At 42.3% G+C, this 26,504-nt stretch overlaps 1 protein-coding gene across 1 annotated transcript in view; it reads left to right on the top strand.

The window, feature by feature from the left end:
• Positions 1-292: 292 nt before the first annotated feature.
• Positions 293-26,504, top strand: part of CFAP263 (cilia and flagella associated protein 263) — a gene marked incomplete at both ends in the record, with an annotated part of 30,585 nt that continues 4,373 nt past the window's right edge. Inside the window, 7 exons of the mRNA XM_079723980.1 lie at positions 293-393; positions 2,566-2,692; positions 3,675-3,836; positions 6,650-6,805; positions 7,779-7,859; positions 10,240-10,395; positions 14,834-14,941. Coding sequence (XP_079580106.1) covers positions 293-393; positions 2,566-2,692; positions 3,675-3,836; positions 6,650-6,805; positions 7,779-7,859; positions 10,240-10,395; positions 14,834-14,941 — 891 coding nt within the window. The remainder of the gene's footprint in view (positions 394-2,565; positions 2,693-3,674; positions 3,837-6,649; positions 6,806-7,778; positions 7,860-10,239; positions 10,396-14,833; positions 14,942-26,504) is intronic.

The raw sequence follows: 26,504 nt of genomic DNA, 5'->3' as shown, positions 1-26,504 counted from the left end.
GAGCAAACAGTAGCTGTTATTATCATCATTTTAAGAATTATTGTTGAAAAAGTGAACGGTGAACGCACTTACGTGTCTAGCCAAGGCCGGTAACCTCGCTCTGGTCAGCGCGGCGCTGGGCGGGAACGCTGGGCGGGGCCTCCGAAGCCCCGCCCCTCCACGCACGCGTCGGGTCGCCGTGGCAACGCACTGCTAGGTCGCAGCCAGAGTGACGTGAAGCCGCTAGCCCCACGGCGCTCTCGGCCATACTCGGCGTTGACAAGGTGCTTTGACAAGGGTAGCTTCGGCAGCGATGACGGACGAGGACTCTGAGACTTCTGCCAGCGAGGCGCAAGCCCAGGATGAGAGCGAGCTGCCTGTTACCCAGCTGTGTGGGCTGGTGGAAGAGCTCAGGTACCAGCCTGCCGGCTTCAGGGGGCGGTCCCTCCTCAGCGTGTGGGCTCGGAGCTTGGTCCAGCACGGAATGCTCCAAGTCCGCATTGAACATTGAGGAAACTGAGACCCCCAAAGTGGGGAAGACGCTTACCTTTGCTCTTTATTCCCGTGTTTCCACTGCCATGGCGCTAACAAGCCACTGATGAAGCCAAAAAAGAAGGTGGTGCGAAGCCCAGAGGGTAATTGGTGAAGCCAGAGCTTCAGCCTAGTGGGTCTGTCTGGTGCCACACAGTGTGCTTAGCCGCTCCTCTACTGTGCGGCGGCAGCTTGGACCAGGTGACCTCTAAGCCTCTTTCCAATGCTAAGATTCTATGCTAAAATTAATGTGGCAGCAGATAGAAAGGAGGCTATTGAGATGTTTTTAGTATGAAGCAACTTATATCTGAACCTGAGTATGAGCATGGAGGTGGACAGCAAAGAAGGACTAGCTCAATATTCTGTATTTTTAGCAGTCTGTTTTAATATCTACTATAGCAAGTAAATTGGATGTCAAGATTCCATGATGTAGTTGAGGTTAATTGTACAACTTACTGGTCTCACACAGAATGCCCTGGCCTGGTAGCTGAATAGGTGTTACTTCAATATATTTATAAATAGTTTAGGTCAGAATTGAGGTATTATTGCTAAAATAACTACAATCTTTTGAGTGCTTATTATGTGCCAAGTATTTTGCATATATGACCTTATAGAATGGCACATAACCCTAGAAAGTTGGTGAGGAAACAGACACAAAAGTTAAGTCACTTTCCTACAGTCACACAACTAGTCAGTGGTAGGGCTAAGATTAAGACTCAGGTGTAACTCCCCAGCCTACACTGGGAACATGACATATGCTGAAAAAGAAAGATGCTTTGATATATTGGGCTTTTCTGTTGAGCCTTTCCCACTAATCTTAAAATTCAGCCAAACAGGATTTTCAGCTCAATAAACAGATATTCAGCTCAATAATGTATGCAAATATCAGAGCTGTTCTCTCTCATATATACATTTACATACATATGTGTGTATTATACACACTCATATAGAACATACATGTATGTTATATAAGTTAAAAGGGTCATAATCTTGGCACCTACAGAATAAACTAGATTTATTATCTCTAGTTGTTTAAAAACCATCTATTCAAAGCTTTTCCACCATTTATAATAGACTTCTAGTGGATACTTCATCCATTGCATGCTGGAAATGAAAGAGCTGAGAAATATAAACCAAAGGAAAAACCTCTGAAGATTGTGGATATGTGTAATTTCAAGTATTCAGTAGTAATTCAGAAGAAAACTCACAAATGGGTTAGAAGATACTTGAAGAAGAAGGTTGTAGCAATTTAAAATATATAGGCATGTCTCATTTTATTGCATTTTGCTTTACTGCACTTTGCAGATATTGTGTTTTTTACAAAATGAAGGTTTGTGGCATCCCTGCATTGAGCAAGTCTATTGATGCCACTTTTTCCAACAGCATTTGCTCACTTCGTGTCTCTGTCACATTTTGGTAATTCTTACAATATTTCAAACTTTTTCATTATTATTATATTTGCTATGGTGATTTGTGATCAGTGATTTTTGATGTTACTATTGCAAAAGGATTATGACTCACTGAAGGCTCAAATGATGGTTAGCATTTTTTTAGCAATAAAGTATTCTTAAAGTAAGGTATGTATTTTTTTTGACATAATGCTGTTGCACACTTAGTAGACTACAGTATAATATAAACATAACTTTATGTGCACTGGAAAACCAAAAAATTTATATGACTCACTTTATTGCAATATTTGCTTTGTTGAGGTGGTCTGGAACTGAACCTGGAATATCCCTAAGGTATGCCTGTAATCCCAGTGCTCTGAATTTTGTGGCTCATTAGATGTATTTTAAAAATATATAGAAAAATATTTAGAATACTTAAATTGCATTTACTGTGTGCCAGACACTGACCCAAAGTCTTTGCATTTCTTATCACAACGCTCAATGATAGGTGCTGTTATTATTCCCATTTTACAGATGAGGAAAGTGAGGCACCAAGAGGTTAAATATCTTGCAGAAGGTCATACAAAGCTAGTAAGTGTTAAATACTAGTTATTTGGGGTTTAAACTCCTATTGGTGGAACTTACTTAGGCACCCTCTGTCTTGCAGCTACAGAATCTCTGCTCTCAAAACTGAGACAGAGATGTTTGAAAAATATTACAATAAATTGGAGCCCAGGGACCAGCGACCTCCAGGATTATCAGAAATTAAAATATCAGGAGCAGAAATTGCACAGGTATGCAAGAGAGATCTAAGAATTCTTTTATTCTGTTTGTCCCTTTAGATGCAAGTGGTGTTTGTTATCCATTTTTGGTGTTCCCTCTTGGCCAAGTAGCATATGACTTTCTCACTGTTCTACTTTTGATTCTTCCTTCCCCTCCAAGGTTTCTCTTTCAAATGAGCATGAAGGGAATCAGGTTCAACTCACAGTGGACTGACTCTCACAGAATATCTTAGTTAATTTGAAATAACTCCCTTCATTTTGGGGACCCAAACGTGTACAAGGCCTGGCCAGCCACATACAGGAGTGAAAATGGGCCTGGTGTGGGCACTGGAGAGTTCCTCCCTCATCTAAAAGGGCCAGCCAGACAACCTGGTATTGCCAGAGCAGCTGATTTTTCAAGAGAAGCTGGAAATCTGGATTATTTTGGTAGAAACCTCTGATTTTCAAATGTGGGTAATTAATTTCTTTTTAATTTAAAACTGCGTATAGGTCTATTTTTTTGAGGGCCAAACAATGTCATCTTCAGGTCCACACATTCCCTGGGCCACCTGCTTTTGACCTTTGGCTTCAATGCCTAGGAAATCCAAAATTCTTGTCTTTTTGGTTTTTGCTGAACACCGTGGTCCCTGATGCAATTTCTCTTCTGTGTTCAGTTTGGGCAGCACTGAGCTCCAGGCTTTCCCTGACAGTGACTTGAGTGCTAGTCTATAGCAGGTTCACAGTTTTCCCACCCTCAAGACACGTTCCCTTATTTATTTTCAGTTCATTGTCAAGCATAGGCCTTTGAAGTATTTGGCACGGTGCCTTAGGTTGACTTGTAAAATGAACATCACCTCAGGCCTAATATCCAGAATCCTTTCACATTGAATTGGTTCTCTCTGGATGTCATTCAGAGCGATTTCTAGCAGGCCTGAGTGGCCGTTTTGATGCCCACCTTAGGCTGCTTTATTGCCAATTCCTATTTGACAATGGCTTTGTTTTTCTTGTGTTACAGTTACGAGGCAGGCATAGATCCAAATCCCGCGTAAGTCTGGAACGTGTAACAGGCCTCAGCGTGGACCAAAAATTCAAGCTTGTGCAAAAAGAGCTGGATGACACAAAGAGTGAAATAAGGCACATAAGGGCAAATGCCAAAAGGGACCTGCGGCATCACGAGGTATACCTTCCTATAGGCTGTCGTCCCTGGGCTCCCCGTTTCCACCTCAGCAAGAAGTACCTATAGTATGTTCATATAACTGTTGGTGCTTTGAGAGAAAGACAAGTAGGATAAGATAAGTTGAGGGCCTACCTTTAAGGAACTTACCACCTGCTTGAGGAGATATCAAATTTTAAACTCTTTAAGATGAGAAGTCTCAAAATACACAAATGTAGAGAAGCTAGCACAGCGAACCCTTATGTATTCAACACCCACACGTAACAGTCATCAATGCATGGCCACTCTTGTTCCCTCCATATCCCTACCAACTTCCCCCCCGTAATAGGCCACTGGGCTATTATGAAGTGAATCTTAAATATATCATTTATCTGTAAATATTTCAATATATGTCTCTAAGATTTGGATTCTTTTAAAAAAAACCCATAACCATAATAACCATAAATGCCCTTAAAAATTTATAATAATTCCTTAATAATACAGTGGGCTGGAGGTTTAAGTCAGTGAGTTGGGTGAAAAATCCCTTGTCACCCTCCATATGCAGCATCCATGACCATGGTTCATGTCTTGTTGGAGACCACTGCAATCAGTTTTCCTCCAGAGAAGAAACATTGCTGTTAACTTGGTTGCCCATGGGATGAAGTTGTTGGCTTGCATTTGATAGCCATGTTGTATGAAAAATAGATATTTCTGTTCTATTTCTAAATTTTTCCATTTCTAAATGGAGGCACACACAGAATCACACTCATTTCCTTGAAAGAGATGGATCAGTGGACTCATGCCTCCATTGATAGAATCATCTGTACTGCATAAACCTATCCTTCTTTCCCTCTCTCCCTCCCTCCTGCCCTTTCCCCTCTCTCCTTCTTTCTCTTCCCAAACATGCATCGTTGAATTCTAACATGTTAAAGGAGGTCAGGATGTGGTAGCTTTGTCCTGATATGCTAGACTGTGTGATTAAACATCACAATGTGGGCTAGGGTGGTCAAAGAAGACTGTGTTGAGGAGGTGGGGCTGGACATAGGACTTGGCGTGGCCTTGAAGAATGGTGGCATTTGTTTAAGGAATAGGAAGACAAGGGCACCCTAGGTAAGGTGAATGACATGAACAAGGAAGTGGAGGTAGGAATGAACATGGCAAGTTAGGACCTTGAGGAGGCTGGTGTGATTAGAGAAGAAGGCGCTTTGGGGGCTATGGTAGGAAATAAGGTCGAGTAGGGCTGTGAGACCTTGAAAGCCAAGCAGAGGGGCTTCTCTTTTTTTTTTTTTTTTTTTTTTTTTTTTTTTTTTTTGCGGTACGCGGGCCTCTCACTGTTGTGGCCTCTCCCGTTGCGGAGCACAGGCTCCGGACGCGCAGGCTCAGCAGCCATGGCTCACGGGCCCAGCCGCTCCGCGGCATGTGGGATCTTCCCGGATTGGGGCACGAACCCGTGTCCCCTGCATCGGCAGGCGGACTCTCAACCACTGCGCCACCAGGGAAGCCCAAGGGGCTTCTCTTTGATGTCTTAGAAATCAGGACCCCAGTGAGGATAACTGAGCAGAAGAGCGATGCATAGGAAGTAGCATTTAAGGTGGATGGATGTTCTGGCCTGTGAAGATGATGGGGAGGGAGGAGGCTGGGGCCAGACGCCGGCCAGAGAAGGAAGATGCTTTTGCTTCTTGGTGCCCAGTGAAAAACCTGAACAAAGATGATTTGCTCTGCAGCTACTAATTTCGTTCTTTAAAATAATGTATGTGTGTCTGTGTTTTCTTATTTAAAGACAATCTCTGTCGTAGCAAAATTTAAACATACAGGTAAGCTAAAAGAGGAACATTTGAAAACACCCACAGTCTTACCACCTAAGACTTGTATTTGGCTCTTGTATTTTTCTCCTAGAATTTATATTATTTTCTATGTGTGTATGACTTTCTTTATAAAAAGGTATCATTATTTTGTAAACCATACTTTTCACTTAATAATGTCTTTCCATATCAATACATAGATTCATTTATAGCATCTTTTTAAAAATTACAGAGTGCTTCTTTGCCTCCCCACTAATCCATCTTTCCAGATATGACTGTGGTTAATGTTTTGGCATATAGCCTTCTAGATATTTTTTATATATATGATATTATATTAATGTTATAATTTTTAATGGATAAATAATGTTTCAGATATGGAAATACATATTTCTGGAGATACTCAAGGCCCTGTTTTTGTTTTTTTTTTAAATCCACCCTCATCACCTCTTTTTTTTTTTAATTTATTTATGTTTGGCTGCGTTGGGTCTTCATTGCTGCTCGCGGGCTTTCTCTAGTTGCGGCAAGCGGGGGCTACTCTTTGTTGCGGTGCACGGGCTTCTCATTGCGGTGACTTTTCCTGTTGTGGAGCATGGGCTTTAGGTGTGCGGGCTTCAGTAGTTGTGGCACGAGGGCTCAGTAGTTGTGGCTCTTGGACTCTAGAACCCAGGCTCAGTGGTTGTGACACATGGGCTTAGTTGCTCCGCGGCATGTGGGATCTTCCCGAGCCAGGGCTCGAACCCGTGTCCCCTTCATTGGCAGGTGGATTCTTAACCACTGCACCAGCAGGGAAGTCCCAAGGCCCTGTTTTTGTTTGTTCTTCCCCTTTATATCGAGACTATAACTTTTTTGAGGAATGCTTTTAAATAATAATATTCGTATTGTCCAATTTGTATCTTAAGGATATCTTTCTAAGACTAAGAAGAAACGTTATGCATTGGGACACAAATAGGTCACCCAATACATCTAGGTTTCCTTAGACAGCTATATCCTTGAGAAATTTTGTAAACTGTTCTCTCTTTGTGCTGACTCCCCCAGGCTATCATTGAGGAAGCTGAAATTCGGTGGACCGAAGTTCAGAGAGAAGTGCATGAGTTTGAAAAAGATATTCTAAAGACCATATCCAAGAAGAAAGGGAGTATTTTGGACACTCAGAAAGTGATGAAGTACATTGAGGACATGAACCGCAGGAGGGTGAGTGGGCAGGAGGTTAGAGCTTAGAAGGGGAAATAGATTCATAGAACGATGACACAGAAGTGGCCCACATGAGGCAGCCCCACTCCATTTGGTCCACTGTAAATGCTGCCCACATATGCAGATTTTTTGTGTCCCTCACAGCATGTGTGTCTTAAAATGCAAGTTTATCAAGTCTAAAATCAGTCAGGTAGCATGAATATTCATAGTATCTCAGACCGTATGTAAGTCCTCTACATAGGAACCTTCAAGTTGCGAACTTTCAAAGATGTGAACGTGCGTTATAAACCTACAGTACAGTACTATACAGCTGATTGTGTTGGTTGGGTACCTAGGCTAACTTTGTTGGACGTACAAACAGATTGGACTTATGACCACGCTCTCAGAATGGAACTCGTTCGTATGTAGGGGACTTACTGTATTTTGCTGTTTGTTTCAAGATCTGATGTTATCTTGAGAAAGGTGCGAGTCTTATCTAGGCAGGTGACTACGTGGCATGCAACAAGTAAATCTTAATTTCTTTGAGTTCCATTATTGTAAGAATGAGACATAAAATGCTCCTTCTTTTCCAAAGGTTTTGTAGCATATCAGACTTTGGATCCTGGAGATAGATAGAGTCACTAACTGTAACATGTTATATGTAATAAAAATTATGTAAATTACCAAGAGAATAATAGACCAAAGAATCATAAATCATTTTGTCAGTAAAGGCCCCTATACCTAAAGATATACCCAAGTTATCTTGAATTTAAAATCAATAGAAAATTTGTATGGAGCAGACCCAGTTTCCTCTGCTTCTTGGTCATGAGTAAAATACCATAGCAACACCAGCTTGAGTAGCCATAAAAGACTTAAAAATAGGTGACTGAATGTTAGGGCTCAAGGTTTAGTTTTGCAGCCCCAGACCTGCCAACTTTTCAAACCAACAGGGAAGAAGAAGAGCAATGGATTAAAATTTGCTTTTATTTTTCAGGATAATATGAAGTATAAATTATGTTTGAAAAATGTCTCTCTCAAAGTCCAGAGGAAAAAGATGCTTTTACAATTGAGGCAGGTATGTGGCTTTGTCTTTCTTTTTTCTAAGGTTACTGTTGTGTGTAGAACAACGTCTTCCCAAAGATGTCCACATCCTAATTCCTGGAGTCTGTGAGTATGTTACCTTACGTGGAATAAAGATTGTGCAGGTGTGATTAAGTCAAGGATCTTGAGATGGGGAGTTTATCGTCGATTATCTGAGTGGGTCCAGTGTAATCACAAGGGTCCTGATGAGAAGGAGGCAGGAGAATGAGAGTCAGAGAAGATGTAGTAATGGAAGCAGAGATCAGAGTGATGCACTTTTAAGATAGAGGAAGGGATTATGAACAAAGGATGCAGGCTACCTGCAGAAGCTGGAAAGGGCAAGGAAACAGATTCTCCTCTTGAGCCTCCAGAAGGAATGCAGCCCTGCCAACACCTTGATTTTAGTCCAAAGAACCATTTTGGACTTCTGACCTCGTGAGCTGTAAGATAATACATTTATGTTGTTTTAAACCCTTGAATTTGTGGTCATTTGTTACAGCAGCAACAGGAAACTAATACAGTTTCTGTGCTGGCAAATCTGTAGATGGAGGTGGCTTGAATTTAAAAGACCCTCATGACATACTTATTGACTCTTTTGGGGAATGTGGCCTGGGTGGCACAGTTAGTAGTATGCCTTGGTAAGTCTTTGAACAGCTGACCTTAGAGGCTCCTGATTAAAGGCAGTAAGGCAGACATAGCACAGGGCCTCTAGGATGTGGTTACATAGCTCCATCCTCTTTTAGCTCAATATTTGTGTTATTAACTCATTATATGGGCGCTGATGGTATGTGCATCCAAGGTGGCCACTGACAGTGACACAGAGTTGGGCAGGAGAATTAAGATGTCTGGGAATTATTGCTTGATTGACTTGGGATCCCAAAGGCTCAACAGGCTGGGACAACTTTAACACATGAAGTGACGAAGGACAAATGTAAGGTCCTCCACTTTGATCCCCCCAAATATCTGCACAGGTGCTGGGTGGCTTAGTCATGGAGAAGCTGATAAAGTCAGCTCAGCTGGGGGCAGTGCTGCAGCCTAGGCTGCACTCCACAGTGCCCCCCAAAAACGGTTGGTCTCACTGCACTCTGTTCTGAGTAGCCTACCTGGAGCACTGTGTCTCAGGGAGAGTGCCACACTTGAAAGAATCTGTAAACTAGAGTCCACGTAGGAGAGGGAATGGAGAGCAAGGGGAGAGAAAGCATGTCAGAGGACCTGCAACTGATGGGGCCAAGGAGGAGGAGCCCACGAGAGCCATGGCTGCTGTCTCCAAGTGCACTGGCCGCTGTGGGGAAGAGAACATACTGCTTGGGAGGGCCCCCAGGGTGGAGCTGGGTTGGGGTGAAAGTGTCAGCCAAGGAGAGTTGAGTTCAGCATAAGAAAGAACGTGGCCCCAGCTGAGCTGCCTCCTGATACTGAGTTCCTAGTTCTCTGGGCTTCATGCAAGCTCAGGCATCCTGAAGCGTGAGAGGGGAAGCAGATGGATGACCTTTAACCTAAAAGCCATTGCTACACAGAGATGACACTAATGTGGTCCTGCCCTTGCAGGCTCACAGGCTAGCAGGGAGTGGTGATGGTGAGAAAAGGCATGGATGCATAACTGCCATACAGAGGAAACAGTGACAGGGACCAGGAGCCACAGCCTCAGGAGGCTGCGTGGAGGGAGGGGTTACCCTCTGGTGTGGAAGATGGGCTGGGAACATTTGAGCTAGAGGGTGGGTCAGTTGGGGCTTAAGGAAATTGTTCTGTTGTTTTGGGGAAAAGGGAAGAAGATGCCTTCTAGGAGGTAGTAGAGCATGGGTAGCATGTGGGGATGGGGAACAGACCTGAGTTTGGCTCTTGTGTACCACAAATGTAAGATGGCACAGACCTGGTGGGGCAGGTAAGGTGGGACCAGGGCTGGGGAGCGAACCCAGTGCACTGATACACCCCTCATGCAGAAATGTCATGGGATCAAAGGAAGGACGTTTATGGGCTGCTTGTCCTGGGTTTTCCAGGTTAAAAACAACTTTTAAATGGCCTTTCTTCCTACACAGCCCTGTTTAGGCACCACTTCCTGGGGAAAGCCTCCCCTGACCCAGCCTTCCATTCTCTTCTGGGCTGGCTGAGGGGCTTCTGTTTGCCCTCTGCCCCTGTGTGTCCCACTACACCATGCTATGACCTGTCTGTGAACTGTCATTGAGTATGGGAGTATCATATTTACTCAGATCTCTATCCCTGGTGCCTAACACCATGCCTGGCACCAAGCAGATCCCCAATCCAAGTTTGTTGAATGTCTGAATGATGACTGACTTCCAAAAGCTCACTAGGAATTGCAAAGTGCGAGCCATACATTCAGAAGTCACAACCTCACATCATTTCCTCTCTCTGAGCTGTAGAAGGAAGAGGTGGGAGAGGCCCTCCACGATGTTGACTTGCAGCAGCTGAAGTTCGAGAATGCTCAGTTTTCAGAGACATTTGAAGCAAGGAATCAAGAACTGATCCAGCTGAAGCTGGTATCCGGAAACACCCTGCAGATCCTTAATGCATACAAAGTAAGGTCCGCGCTGGTCCCCGGGGCTTCCTGTGCCTACCTTTCCAGCCACAGAGAGGTGCCAGGGCACCACTGTGGTTTCACTGAGAGCCTAGGCGTCCTCCACTCCCCTGTTGCTGTCTGATTTCTCCCGATGAAGCCACGTCTCCTAAAATACTCCGAATGTCCCCACAATCCTGGCTGCACATTAGAACCATCCAAGGAGGCTTTTGGTTTTTTTTAAAATTAGACAGACTCTCTAGTCCAACCCTGATCAATTGAATTAAGGGGTGAGGACCATGCATCTTTTTTTTTTTTTTCCTTAACTCCCAGATGATTTTTATGCACAGTGAGTTTTGATAACCAGCCACATTTAGGGCCCTGTTTAATTTAGTGTGTAATAAGCACTTCCTTGCTTAAAACCCTGCAAAGGAAATCATCTTAGCTATAAATCAGAAAACTACTAAATAATTCCTCATCCACACAGAACCCTTTTTGTAGAGAAAGAGGCACTATTGATAATTAAGCAGAAACTGTGGGCATGAACATGGCCTGTCCTCAGCAGACCAGGCTGCCTGGTCACCATGCTGGCAACTGTCTGATGCAATAGTCAGCTAACTGTGGGCCCGTGTATCCTGCCCACTGGTCTGGGAGCTAAGGATGGTTTTTACAGAACATTTGCAACTGATTTGATAGAGAACACTCCCTTTGAAACCCAATTAAGCTAAATTTCCCCTAGAAATTTCATTCTTCTCAATAGTAGACCTCCATTCCAAAATATTATACTTAATTATTTTATTTTGAATTTTATCAATAAAACATTTGTGGAAATTTGTTCTTTCTCTTGTTAGTGTAGGTAATTACACAGTATGCTCAATTTTGCCCCTTGGCCTGCAAAGCCTAAAACCTTTACTATCTGGCCTTTTACAGAGCAAGGTTGCTGACCCCTGGCCTAGTGTCTAGGTGGCAAGAGCGGCCACGGGCTTAGGTAGCTCACAGGTAAGCGTCATTTGGCCCACACAGTGTCATTTAAAAATGTGAATTCGAATGTGTTTAGACTAGGTTTATGTTTGTCCAGCGTTTTCCTTTTACAAATGAAAAACCTGAGGCCGAAAGAGGCAGAGTAATTGCTGGATTCAAGCAACATGTTTGTGGCAGAGCTTGGATTCCTAGTGCAGTGCGTGTCCCACCTCACCCAACTGCCTTCCCCTGGCATAACGTGTGTACACAAGGCCATGCTCACATTCTGAAATTCATGTGTCCAACTGGAGAGCCTCGAGGTACATGGTTACCTCACATTGGACCTTGATCTTATCCTGAGAAATCAACTGAGTGGCACAGGGCCAGTCTGGTCTTGTGGGGAAAAGCCAGGGCTTTGGAGTGGAGCTACTGGTTTATAAAATGCAACAGCTAGGTCCAGGGCTCGCGCTGCTTAGGACATCTAAATGCACAGTGCCTATTGATTGTGACACCCAAGCAGCGGCAACACAGGCCACGGTGGGCAGAATGGGAGCCATTCCAGTCAGAATCCCAGGGGCCAGGGTGCCTGTAGGCCTGTTTAGAATAATAGCAAGCAGATGGTGGAGCTGGGAGGAGATGCCTGCTGGAGTCGTAAGGTGACACAGCGAGGGGCTGAGAGAGAAGCAGGCTCACTTTTCTGTGTCTCAGTTCTCAGGCCTCCTGGGGGAAACGGGGCCCAACAACTGTGGGTTGTAGAGTCTGGCCTCACCTGGGTTTGAATGGGGACTCTACTGGGGACTATGGGCCGATGTGTCACCTCTCAGAAGCAGGTTTTTGTGACTTACCACCAGGACAGACCTCCGGCTGGTCTGTGATGTGTCCCCAGCACTGAGGACAGGGCCTGGCAAAAGCAGGTGCTCAGCATGGATTGTCAAAAACTGCTAAAAATTCAGGTGTATGTTTAGGGGATGGAAGGGTGGCAGGAGGGATCACTTTCATATAAATGTCAAACACCCAAGTATGAGACCTCATTAAAAATATATAGAATAATTTTCCTCTATTACCAAATGTACTGAGTACCTACGGCATGCCAGGCACAGGGCTAAGTGATGAGGGTACAGCTGTGAAGGAGACAGACATGGTCTCTTCTCTTCTATGAGTTTTATGAGTGGGTCTCAGTCAACCCTTTTTCTGTGCTATGCCTTCAAGCCCTGCCTGATGGAGGCTGGTAGAATATAAGCACGTGACTACAGCTTTGAGGTGTCGCTCTTAACTGACTGTAAACTAGTGATCCGTGTATAAACTAGTGGTGCCTTGTGTTAGATAGAATTCCAAGATGTCCCCCAAGACTCCCTGCCCCCTGGTATATTCACCCTGCACAATGCCCAGGGCTCTGGATACGACGGATTCTGTTATTAGGTTCCATTCTGCTCTATGATTAGGTTAAATTAGAGGGCACCCTTGACCTTGAGATGAGGATATTATCCCAGTGGGTCTGACCTAATCACATGAGCCCTTTGAAAGTAGAGAGTTTTCTCTGGATGAGGAAGGCAGAGATTTGAAGCATGAAGGGAATTCTCTGGATGAGAAGTTCTCCATTGCTGGCTCGAAGATAGAGGGACCACATGGAAGGTGTCTGAGGGTGGCCTCCAGGAGCCAAGGGCCACCTCCTGCTGACAGCCAGAAAGAAAATGGAGAGTTTGGTCTTACAACTTCAAGGAAATGCTTCCCACCAACAACCTGTGAGCTTGGCAAGGACCCCAGGTCCAGATAAGACCCAGCCCTGGCCCACACGGTGGGTCACTCCCTGGGCAGAGAATCCAGCCACACTGTGCTTGGACTTCTGATCTATAGGAACTGTGAGATAATAAATGTGTGTTACTTTAAGCCACAAAATTTGTGATAACTTGTTACACAGCAACAGAAAGCTAACATGCCTTTTCAGAAGTAGCTGCCTCAATGACCATCATCCTCCTCAGGATCCCAAATTACTCTCATTACACCTCCTTGAAGGCCCCGCCCCAGCAGAGCCAGGGGCTGCCTTGAGCTTCCGTTCTTTCCTGCCCTGTGTCTCTAACTGTCTCTCTAAGTTGTCGGGTGAATGACTGTTTTCCCTCTGCTCTCCTTTTCTCCCAGCTGACTGGCTGGTGTGCAGTGAAGACATGTCCTGCCTTCCCTTCCCCACAGCTGACCCCCTCAGCCTGGCCTCTTATCCACTTTTGCTTTCCTCAGAAGAGCAACTTCATGCAAGATGTGGAACAGGAAATGAGCCTTAAAGAAGGGATTGGAGAGGAGAGAAATGGGGAGGGAGGTGGCCCCAGGTGCTCTAAGTTCCTTCAGGCAGGTGGCTCCAGGCTTTTCTGCCAGGTCTAAGATTTGATACCTTCGAGCATTGCCCCAGTACCCTCCTCTCTCCGGCTCCTTTTGGACCCTCCTCTCCCAAGGCTCTTTCCTTAGCTTTAAATGTTCTTCCCACCCCTCTTACCTAGACATACTTGACTTCACCTCTCTTTTTCCAGCACCCCTTTCCCCAGGGAAACCTTCGGGACCAGTGCCCATGCATTCTTGGTGCTTGGCACGGTTGCAGTTTGGCATTTCTCCTTGCACCTCTGTCAGGGCTGTGAGCCGGCCCCTTGGTGGCCGGGCCTAGGTTGTTTTGCCGACCAGTGCCTGGGTGCGTTCTCAGGGTTTGTTGGCCGGCCCCCTGGAGTCACTGGCTTCTGTCCCTCGGTCCCCTCCTCCTCAGCCAAGCAGAGCATATCCCAACTCCTCCAGGTTGACTCTTCACCACTAGTAGATGGAGGTCCAAAGGGGGCAAACCTAAGAAGCAGGGACCAGGGAGGAGCTGGTGAGGGGTGGCAGCAAAAGATGCAACAGGAAGCTGTGGAGCAGCTCCTGCAGGATCTCTCCAGCACCAGCAGGCCCAGTCCTGATAGGCTTTGGAGACAGTGGTGGAGTCCATGGGCTGTGAAATCACGCTGCCTGGGATCAAACCTGGCTCCCCCTTGTCTCTGTGACCCTGGGGAAGTTGTTTCACCTCCCTAAAAGTCAGCTCCCTCACCTGTACAGTGGGCTCACAGTAGCATCCACCTCTTCATCCAAGTGAGGTAGTGATGGCAGCCATCTGCCGTGGGTTCTCAGTGTGTCAGGCACTGTGCTCAACACTTTACCAGGTTTGTCTCCCTTTAAGCCTTTCTACAACCCTACAAGGCAACTAGCCCTAGTTTAGAGAGGTTCTCTTAGTAAGTAGTGGGGTAGGATTTGGGTCCAGGTGTATCTGGCTACTTTGCAGGTGAGGACAAGCCTCCTGAGGTCCTCTCCTCCCCTGCCACTTAGACACCAGGATTCTGAAAATCTGGGCAGCCTTGAGAAGGGCAGGCCCAAGTTCCTGGTTGGTCCTGCTATTCTCCTGCTTAATAAAGAGCTGTTTGTCTGTCTATCCTTCCTCTAGTTCTAAGCAATCATCTTTGCTCAAGACTTGCTGTGTTGTTATATTTCAGAGCAAGCTACACCGAGCCATGGAAATGTCCCTCGATCTGGACAAAGAGTTCTTGTTGAGAAAAGAGTTACTCGAAAAAGTTGAAAAAGAAACCCTGCAAGTAGAGGAGGTAGGAGAGAGTTAAACATACTGTTTCTGGTGTTTTTCTCCTTCTGTCTACAAGGGCTCGGGTCAGTGTTCACCAAGATCTAGGCCACCTTGGTTTTTGTCTAGAAAAGCCTAGATCATAAAAACCAAAATAGCTCTGGGTCATCAAATGAGAAAGTGGCCCCTGGAGGCTCCAGTCTGTGGTGTTGCATTTTACTGCCGAGTTAGAATCTAGTATCAGAAATCATGAAATCATCTAGAAACTACAGAGTCCAGATGACTCTCAAGAATTCCTTAAGTGACCCATCAGGTACCAAATTCAAAGTGTAGTGTATTCAATCTGGCAAAAAAAAAATGTATGATGCATATAATAATGTAACTGATATGAGAAAAAGAACACACGGCAAAATATAACTTTCTGTGTAAAGGAGAGAAAGCTCTTTAAACATGGAGCTCTCACTCGGTATGGCAGATGCTCAGATGGCAGACCTGTGACCTCTGTCCCAGGCCCACTCCAGGGCCTGTGGTCACCATGTGAAAATGTGTGGTGTCATCTGAGCTCCCGATATCTGCATTGGGATTGAGTGCTCTCATTATTTTGTTGAACACATAGAGTTGAATTTCCACCAGTTACACGCACCTAGGATATGACTCAAAGGAGACTTTGGGGGCAAGGTGACGGAAAATGAGCCCTGGACTTGTATTCAGAAGGCCTGGCATCAGGTTTGCGTTGCCAGTCTCTAGCCTTGAGCAAGCCTTTGAATTAGACAGAACTGTTTCCACGTCTGTGAAAAAGACGTCACAGCCCTTGTTGCAGTAATCAGATAGGACGATGCTTTGTCAACCTCTTAAAGCCATTATTTCATTTATTACTATTATTGCCTTGAATGAGCCTGAAATGTCCGCAGCAGCATGTGTGGCCCCAAACCTGCCTACAACGGCCAAAAAGCCACAGGATTACTACATCTGACTCAGTTTTGCCATGGCATCCGCATCATATCCTTGAAGGAGAACCAGTACCCTTTTCAAAAAAGTCGGTCTCGCTGCAGAGTGGCCGGTAACAAAGGTGAAGCAAAAGTCTGTGTGCTCTCTCCATGCAGAATTCCTGTGGTTCTTATTTGTTTGGGATGATATTTATTAGATTACAAGTAAAACATGAAATCAATTTTTAAAAGCCCAGCATTCACTACTTAGTATATTTTCATTTTCTTAACTTTTTAATAAACAGCTCTATTGGGATATAATTCATATATCAAACAATTTACCAATTTAAAGTGTACATTTGAGTGGTTTATAGTATATTCACAGAGTTGTGTAACAATCAGCATAATTATTTTATAACATTTTCGTCACCTCAGAAAGAAACCCTGGACCAATTAGAAATCCTCCATTTCACCTCACCTCATTCCCACCCTCCAGCCATAGGTGACTACTAATCAGCTTTCTGTCTCTGTGAATTTGCCTCTTGTCAACCTTTCATATAAAAGGGATCATACAGTGTGACCCTTTAACTTTAATAATATTTTCAAGATTCATGTTGTAGCATGTATCAGTACTTGTTTCTTTTTATGGCTGAATAATGTTTCCTTGCATGTACCACATTTTGTTTAATCCATTCATCAGTTTGATTTATATTTGTGTTGTTTTCGTTTTTTGGCTATTTTGAATAATGCTGCTGTGAACATTCATGTACAAGTTTTTGTGTGAATATATGTTTTCTTTTCTCTTGGACATATAGCTAACAGTGGAATTTTGGGTTATATATATGGTACCTCTAGGTTTAACATTTACAGAACTGCCAAACTCTTTTGCAAAGTGACTGCACCATTTTACATTCCCATCAAAAATGTACGTGTGTCACAAAGTTATTTATTTTATTTAATCCTTATAATAAACTTGAGGCAAGTAACATTTTTATCCCCATTTCGTTGTATATATAACTTCAGACACAGAAATGTTAAGTTTACTTGTTCCAAGTCTCACTATATTACATGCAGATCAGCAATTCAAACCCAGGCTCAGACTCTTAGATCTTAATCACTTGATTTATTCATAGCCATGAATCTGCTATCCTGTAGTCATACATGCATCCCTTCAACAATACTTATGTGCCAAGAATTGCTCTGAATAAAATGATTAAGATTAAAAAAATGTACGTGTGTAACATTCACAGAAAGATAGACAAGATGAAAAGGCAGAGGGCTATGTACCAGATGAAGGAGCAAGATAAAACCCCAGAAAAACAACTAAATGAAATGGAGATGGGCAATCTTCCAGAAAAAGAACTCAGAATAATGATAGTGAAGATGATCCAGGACCTCAGAAAAAGAACAGAGGCAAAGATTGAGAAGATGCAAGAAATGTTTAACAAAGATCTAGAAGAATTAAAGAACAAACAAACAGAGATGAACAATACAATAACTGAACTGAAAAATACACTATGAGGAATCAATAGCAGAATAACTGAGGCAGAAGAACAGATGAGTGACCTGGAAGACAGAATGGTGGAATTCACTGCTGCAGAACAGAATAAAGAAAAAAGAATGAAAAGAAATGAAGACAGCCTAAGAGACCTCTGGGACAACATTAAACGCAACAACATTCGCACTATAGGGGTCCCAGAAGGAGAAGAGAGAGAGAAAGGCCCCGAGAAAATATTTGAAGAGATTATAGTCAAAAACTTCCCTAGCGTGGGAAAGGAAATAACCACCCAAGTCCAGGAAGCACAGAGAGTCCCATACAGGATAAACCCGAGGAGAAACACACCGAGACACATAGTAAGCAAACTGGCAAAAATTAAAGACAAAGAAAAATTATTGAAAGCAGCAAGGGAAAAATGACAAATAACATACAAGGGAACTCCCATAAGGTTAACAGCTGATTTCTCAGCAGAAACTCTACAAGCCAGAAGGGAGTGGCATGATATACTTAAAGAGAGGAAAGGGAAGAATGTACAACCCTGATTACTCTACCCGCCAAGGATCTCATTCAGATTCGATGGAGAAAACAAAAGCTTTACAGACAAGCAAAGCTAAGAGAATTCAGCCCCACCAAACCAGCTCTACAACAAATGCTAAAGGAACTTCTCTAAGTGGGAAACACAAGAGAGGAAAAGGACCTACAAAACCAAACCGAAAACAATTAAGAAAATGGTCATAGGAACATATGTATCGATAACTACCTTAAACGTGAATGATTAAATGTTCCAACCAAAAGACACAGGCTTGCTGAATGGATACAAAAACAAGACCCATATATATGCTGTCTACAAGAGACCCACTTCAGACCTAGGGACACATACAGACTGAAAGTGAGGGGATGGAAAAAGATATTCTATGCAAATGAAATCAAAAGAAAGCTGGAGTAGCTATACTCATATCAGATAAAATAGACTTTAAAATAAAGAATGTTACAAGAGACAAGGAAGGACACTACATAATGATCAAGGGATCAATCCAAGCAGAATATATAACAATTATAAATATATATGCACCCAACATAGGAGAACCTCAATACATAAGGCAACTGCTAACAGCTATAAAAGAGGAAATTGACAGTAACACAATAATAGTGGGTGAATTTAACACCTCACTTACACCAATGGACAGATCATCCAAAATGAAAATTAATAAGGAAACACAAGCTTTAAATGACACAATAGACCAGATAGATTTAATTGATATTTATAGGACATTCCATCCAAAACCAGCAGATTACACTTTCTTCTCAAGTGTGCATGGAACATTCTCCAGGATAGATCACATCTTGCGTCACAAATCAAGCCTCAGTAAATTTAAGAAAATTGAAATCATATCAAGCATCTTTTCTGACCAAAACGCTATGAGATTAGAAATCAATTACAGGGAAGAAAATGTAAAAAACACAAACACATGGAGGCTAAACAATACATTACTAAATAACCAAGAGATCACTGAAGAAATCAAAGAGGAAATCAAAAAATACCTAGAGACATATGACAATGAAAACATGACAATCCAAAACCTATGGGATGCAGCAAAAGCAGTTCTAAGAGGGAAGTTTATAGCTATACGAGCCTACCTCAAGAAACAAGAAAAATCTCAAATAAACAGTCTAACCTTACACCTAAGGGAACTAGAGAAAGAAGAACAAACAAAACCCAAAGTTAGCAGAAGGAAAGAAATCATAAAGATCAGATCAGAAATAATTGAAATAGAACCAAAGAAAACAATAGCAAGGATCAATAAAACTAAAAGCTGGTTCTTTGAGAAGATAAACAAAATTGATAAGCCATTAGCCAGAGTCAACAAGAAAAAGAGGGAGAGGACTCAAATCAATAAAATTAGAAATGAAAAAGGAGAAGTTACAACAGACACCGCAGAAATACAAAGCATCCTAAGAGACTACTACAAGCAAGTCTATGCCAATAAAATTGACAACCTGGAAGAAATGGACAAATTCTTAGAAAGATATAAACTTCCAAGACTGAACCAGGAAGAAACAGAAAATATGAAAAGACGAATCACAAGTAATGAAATTGAAACTGTGATTAAAAATCTTCCACCAAACAAAAGCCTAGGACCAGATGGCTTCACAGGTGAATTCTATCAAACATTTAGAGAAGAGCTAACACCCATCCTTCTCTAACTCTTCCAAAAAATTGCAGAGGAGGGAAAACTCCCAAACTCATTCTATGAGGCCACCATCACCATGTTACCAAAACCAGACAAAGATACTACAGAAAAAGAAAATTAGAGACCAATATCACTGATGAATATAGATGCAAAAATCCTCAACAAAATACTAGCAAACAGAATCCAACAACACATTAAAAGGATCATACACCATGATCAAGTGGGATTTATCCCAGGGATGCAAGAATTCTTCAATATATGCAAATCAATCACTGTGATACACCTTATTAACAGATTGAAAAAGAAAAACCATATGATCATCTCAATGGATGCAGAAAAAGCATTTGACAAAATTCAACACCCATTTATGATAAAAAACTCTCCAGAAAGTGGGCATAGAGGGAACCTACCTCAACATAATAAAGGCCATATACAACAAACCCACAGCAAACATTATTCTCAATGGTGAAAAACTGAAAGCATTTCCTCTAAGATCAGGAACAAGACAAAGATGTCCACTCTCACCACTATTATTCAACATAGTTTTGGAAGTCCTAGCCACGGCAATCAGAGAAAAAAAAGAAATAAAAGGAAACCAAATTGGAAAAGAAGAAGTAAAACTCTCCCTGTTTGCAGATGACATGATACTATACATAGAGAATGCTAAAAATGCCACCAGAAAACTAGTAGAGCTGATCAATGAATTTGGTAAAGTTGCAGGATACAAAATTAATGCACAGGAATCTCTTGCATTCCTATACACTAATGATGAAAAATCTGAAAGAGAAATTAAGGAAACACTCCCATTTACCATTGCAACAAAAAGAATAAAATACCTAGGAATAAACCTACCTAGGGAGCCAAAAGGCCTGTATGCAGAAAACTATAAGACACTGATGAAAGAAATTAAAGATGATACTAACAGATGGAGAGATATACCATATTCTTGGATTGGAAGAATCAATATTGTGAAAATGACTGTACTACCCAAAGCAATCTACAGATTCAATGCAATCCCTGTCAAATTACCAATGGCATTTTTTACAGAGCTAGAACAAAAAAATCTTAAAACCTGTATGGAGACACAAAAGACCCTGAATAGCCTAAGCAGTCTTGAGGGAAAAAAATGGAGCTGGAGGAATCAGACTCCCTGACTTCAGACTATACTACAAAGCTACAGTAATCAAGACAATATGGTACTGGCACAAAAACAGAAATATAGATCAATGGAACAGGATAGAAAGCCCAGAGATAAACCCATGCACCTATGGTTAACTAATCTATGACAAAGGAGGCAAGGATGTACAATGGAGAAAAGACAGTCTCTTCAATAAGTGGTGCTGGGAAAACTGGACAGCTCCATGTAAAAGATTGAAATTAGAACACTCCCTAACACCATACACAAAAATAAACTCAAAATGGATTAGAGACATAAATTTAAGACCGGGCACTATAAAACTCTTAGAGGAAAACATAGGAATAACAGTCTTTGACATAAATCACAGCAAGATATTTTTGATCCACCTCCTAGAGTAATGGAAATAAAACCAAAAATAAACAAATGGGACCTAATGAAACTTAAAAGCTTTTGTACAGCAAAGGAAACCATAAACAAGACGAAAAGACAACCCTCAGAATGGGAGAATATATTTGCAAATGAAGCAACTGACAAAGGATTAATCTCCAAAATATACAAGCAGCTCATGCAGCTCAATATCAAAAAATCAAACAACCCAATCCAAAAATGGGCAGAAGGCCTAAATAGACATTTCTCCAAAGAAGATATACAGATTGCCAGCAAACACATGAAAGGATGCTCAACATCACTAATCATTAGAGAAATGCAAATCAAAACTACAGTGAGATATCACCTCACACCAGTCAGAATGGGCATTATCAGAAAATCTACAAACAACAAATGCTGGAGAGGGTGTGGAGAAAAGGGAAGTGTCTTGCACTGTTGGTGGGAGTGTAAATTGATACAGCCACTATGGAGAACAGTATGGAGGTTCCTTAAAGAACTAAACATAGAATTACCATATGACCCAGCAATCCCACTACTGGGCATATACCCAGAGAAAAACATAATTCAAAAAGACACATGCGGGGCTTCCCTGGTGGCGCAGTGGTTGAGAGTCCGCCTGCCGATGCAGGGGACACGGGTTCGTGCCCCAGTCCGGGAAGATCCCACATGCCGCGGAGCGGCTGGGGTCCCGTGAGCCATGGCCGCTGAGCCTGTGCGTCCGGAGCCTGTGCTCCGCAACGGGACAGGCCACAACAGTGAGAGGCCCGCGTACCGCAAAAAAAAAAAAAAAAAAAAGACACATGCGGGCTTCCCTGGTGCCGCAGTGGTTGAGAGTCCGCCTGCCGATGCGGGGGAGACTGGTTCGTGCCCCAGTCCGGGAGGGTCCGGCATGCCGCGGAGCGGCTGGTCCTGTGAGCCATGGCTGCTGAGCCTGTGCGTCTGGAGCCTGTGCTCCGCGGCGATGGAGGCCACAGCGGTGGGAGGCCCACGTACCGCAAAAAAAAAAAAAAGACACACGCACCCCAATGTTCATTGCAGCACTATTTACAATAGCCAGGCCATGGAAGCAACCTAAATGCCCATCAACAGACGAATGGATAAAGAAGATGTGGTACATATATACAATGGAATATTGCTCAGCCATAAAAAGGAATGAAATTGGGTCATTTGTAGAGACGTGGATGGATCTAGAGACTGTCATAGAGAGTGAAGTAAGTCAGAAAGAGAAAAACATATATCGTATATCAATGCATATATGTGGAGCCTAGAAAATGGTACAGATGAACCGGTTTGCAGAGCAGAAGTTGAGACACAGAAGTAGAGAAAAAACGTATGGACACCAAGGGGCGAAAGTGGCGGGGGTCGGGGTTGTGGTGTGATGAGTTGGGCAATTGGGATTGACATGTATACACTGATGTGTAGAAAATGGATGACTAATAAGAAAAAAAAATACACAAAAGTTGAGCAGAAATATAAAGAAAATTCCTAGAACTTAAAAAAGAAAATGTACGTGTGAGTGTTCCAATTTCTGTACATCTTCACCAACACTTGTTATTTTCAGGTGTTTTTTTTAATGCTGTCCTAGTGCGTGTGAAGTGGTATTTCATTGTGGTTTTGATTTGAATTTCCTTAATTACTGATGACATGAAGCATTTTTTCATATGCCTTTTGGCCACATGTCTATCTTTTTTGCAGAAATGTCTATTCAAGGCGTTTGCCCAGTTTTTTAAAAATAGATTTATTTATTTTATTTATTTATTTTTGGCTGAGTTGGGTTTTTGTTGCTGCGTGAGGGCTTTCTCTAGTTGTGGCGAGCGGGGAATACTCTTCGTTGTGGTGTGTGGGCTTCTCATTGCAGTGGCTTCCCTTGTTGAGGAGCACAGGCTCTAGGTACACAGGTTTCAGTAGTTGTGGCATGCAGGCTCAGTATTTGTGGCTCATAGGCTCTAGAGCACAGGCTCAGTAGCTGTGGCGCATGGGCTTAGTTGCTCCACAGCAAGGGGGATCTTCCCAGCCCAGGGCTCAAACCCGTGTCCCCTGCATTGGCAGGTGGATTCTTAAGCACTGTGCCACCAGGGAAGTCCCTCCTATGTCTTTTCTTAAGACTTTTATAGGTCTTAAATTTAGGTTATGATCCATTGTGAGTTACTTTGTAAATGGTGTGAGGAAGGGATCCAAAAGCTGAAAGAAGAAAGGAGATGCAGTATGTTCATAGACTTTGCTACATTATCCTTCCTTTACCACTTGTGTAGTTCTCTTCACTTCTTCCTGTAGATTTGAGTTACCATCTGGTGTTATTTTCCTACTCAAATACAGATTCATTTCAGCCTGCCTTTGTGCTATTATTGTCAAATATATTACATTTTATATGTTATAGGTCCAATATAAAATTATATACATTGTTTTATGAAAATGCTTTTAAAATCAGTTAAAAGAAGGAAAATATGCAATTATGCTGTTTTTTTATAATTACCTACATAATTACCTGTGTTTGTGCTATTTGTTTTCTTGGATGTAGCCTTCTTCTACAGAAGTAAGGTGCTATTTTCATCACATCATATCAAGGGAGCATCCTGTCAACAAGACTTTTCATTGCTGATGTTAACCTTGATCACCTGGCTGAGATGGTGTTCCACAGGTTTCTCCACTGCAGTTACTCTTTCCCACTTTTCAGACTTTACTCTTTGGAGGGAAGGTCCTATGTGCAGGCCACGCTTAAGAAGTAGGGTTGTAAATTTTTTGGAATTCTTCTCTGTGAAAGATTTGTCAATTCTACCCCATTTGTTTATTTTAAAAATTATTTATTTATATCAGCATCAATTCATGAATATTAATTTTATATATTGGTTTATTAACATTATTTATTTTGTTGCTCCCATTGTTCCAGTTGGCAATTGAGAGCTCTTTCAGTCAGGTTCTGTGTTCCTCTGGTATATCCCCATTTTTGTGGGTGGTTATTGTTGTTGTTGTATGTGTGTGTGTTTTGTTTTGAGCACCTCTTTCCTTTCTGGAACTAGAAGATGCTCCAGGCTCTTCTTGTATATTTCCTGCCCCAGTCCTAGAATTAGCCATTTCTCCAAGAAGTCCTGGGTCTTTTTATTTGATTAATATTGGAAACCAAGATCTGGGTGTGCTTGCTCATTGCTTTCTTGCATTTTTGAAAGATAGTTTTGCTGGATGTAAGATTCTTTGTTGAAGTTTTTTTTTTTTTTCCTTTCATCACTTAGAATATGTCATCCCACTGCCTTTGGGCCTCCATTTTGTTTCTGATGAGAAGTCAGCTATTAATCTTATTGGGCTTCCCTTGTATGTGATGAATTGTTTTCTCTTGCTGCTTTCAATATATTCTCTTTGCCTTGTCAGTCAACATTTTGGGCACAAAGTATCTGGGCATGGATTTCTTTGCACTAATCCTACTTGGAGTTTGTTGAAGTTTGTGGATGTGTAAATGTTTTTCATCAAATGTGGGAAGTTTTCATGTGTGTTGGTGCAGTTAGGGGTGTTCCACATTTCTCCAAGACTTTTCTTTCTTCTTTTTTCTCTGTGTTCTTCATATTGCATAGTCTCTATCAATTTACCTTAAGTTAACTGATTATTTCTTCTCTTGGCTTAAATGTACTGTTGATCCCCTCTAGTGAATTTTTCATTCCATTTGGAAAGACTCCAGATTTTCTATTTGGTTCTTCTTTTTATTTTTAAAATAATTTCTACCTCTTTATTGATATTCTCTGATAAGACACTATCATCATATATTCTTTTAATTCTTTAAATTCTTCTTTCCTTTAGTTTTTTGAACATCTTTATTATAGTTGCTTTGAAGACTTTGCTAAGTCCACCATCTGGATTCTCCGAAAGGCAGTTTATGTTGCCTGCTTTTTTCCCTGTGTGGGTCACACTTCCTTGTTTTTTTCCTATCTCATAATTTTTGTTGAATACTGGACTTTTTAGATAATATACTTTAGTATCACCAGATACTCATCTTGGTCTTATCATTGTTTTTGCTTGTTGTGTAGTAATTTGGCTGGACTAATTCAGTAAAGTCTATTTCTCCTGCTGTTAGTAGCCTCTGATGTGGCTCCCCAGAGGGTACAGCCTTGATCATGGATACAATCTCCCTGACAACCAGTGTGATTTCAGCTTAGTTCTCTTTGACTCCTCCATCTTCCAGCTAAACTTCTTGCCAGTCTACCTCTATTGGTATCACACCTAGCTGTTAGCCTCTATTAATTACTAGCTAATTGCTCTATTGCCTTAACACTCTGAGACGTGAATTGTTCCACATTCTGATCTAATTACAGTCAGTCCCTGTCACAGGGGCAAAGTGTTGCCAGTCACTGAGGCTTGCTCTAACACCATAAAGCTCTTAATTGTCTCTTTCTCTGGTTAAGTTAAACATCTAGCTAATCTACTTTTTGCTTGTTGCTACTAATATGGAACTATCAGATTGATCTTAATTGCTCACCCCAAAGATCTCCATTGTTTTCCACAAAGTCCTTAGCATGAACTCCCCACGCTCTGATGCACATAAAGTTCACCTTCTTAGGCAGCATTCCAGAGCTTTATATTTTACAGCCTCTCTCCTTGGGCAAAATTTCTGCACCATTGCACTGGAGCTGGGTGTGGGAACAGTGGCCTGTCTTTCCTGTAGTTTCACCCCTGCTCTACAAGTGGGGTGCTGCATAGGGACTGCAGTCCCGGGTCGTCTCAGCATATCCCTCATAGCTAGTACCTATTTTTTAATGCTTTAATTCTTGGTACTTCATTATATTTTATCTTAGGTATTCTGTAATCATCATTCTCACAAGAGTGTCCACTGATGGTTCCGGGTACATTTTTAGGTCTCCCCACAGTTGTATGTCATGCTAGACCAATAATAGATATGCACTGAACACTTCCTGACAAATTTTTGTTGCATTCTGAAAACAAGTTGATAAAAAAATAATTTTATTGGATTAAAACAGCATTTCTCAAACCAGAAGGTGAGAACTAGTCACCTGGGGATCTTGTTAAAAGCAGATTCTGATTGGATAGGTATCGGTGGCCTGAGGCTTTGCATGTTCACCCAGTTCCCAAGTGATGCCAGTGTCACAGCAAGGAATCAAAATACAATACTAGGTTAGGAAGATTCAACATCATAAAAAATGTTAGTTCTGTTTAAGGTGATCTGTGAAATAATAGTATTCCAATTAAAATAACCAGGAGATTTTTAAATTTTATTTATTTATTTATTTGTTTGTTTATTTTGGCTGCACCGGGTCTTAGTTGCAGCATGCGAGATCCTCAGTCATGGCATGTGGGATCTTTTTAAGTCATGGCACACGGGCTTCTTAGCTGTGGCATGCAGACTTCTTGGTTGCGGCACATGGACTCTCAGTTGCGGCACACAAACACCTAGTTGCAGAATGCACGCAGGATCTAGTTCCCTGACCAGGGATTGAACCCAGGCC

Source organism: Hyperoodon ampullatus, assembly GCF_949752795.1.
Source record: "Hyperoodon ampullatus genome assembly, chromosome: 18".
Taxonomy (NCBI): Eukaryota; Metazoa; Chordata; class Mammalia; order Artiodactyla; family Ziphiidae; genus Hyperoodon; species Hyperoodon ampullatus.
The sequence above is the reverse complement of the archived record's forward strand: the minus strand, read 5'-3'. Positions and strand labels throughout refer to the sequence as shown.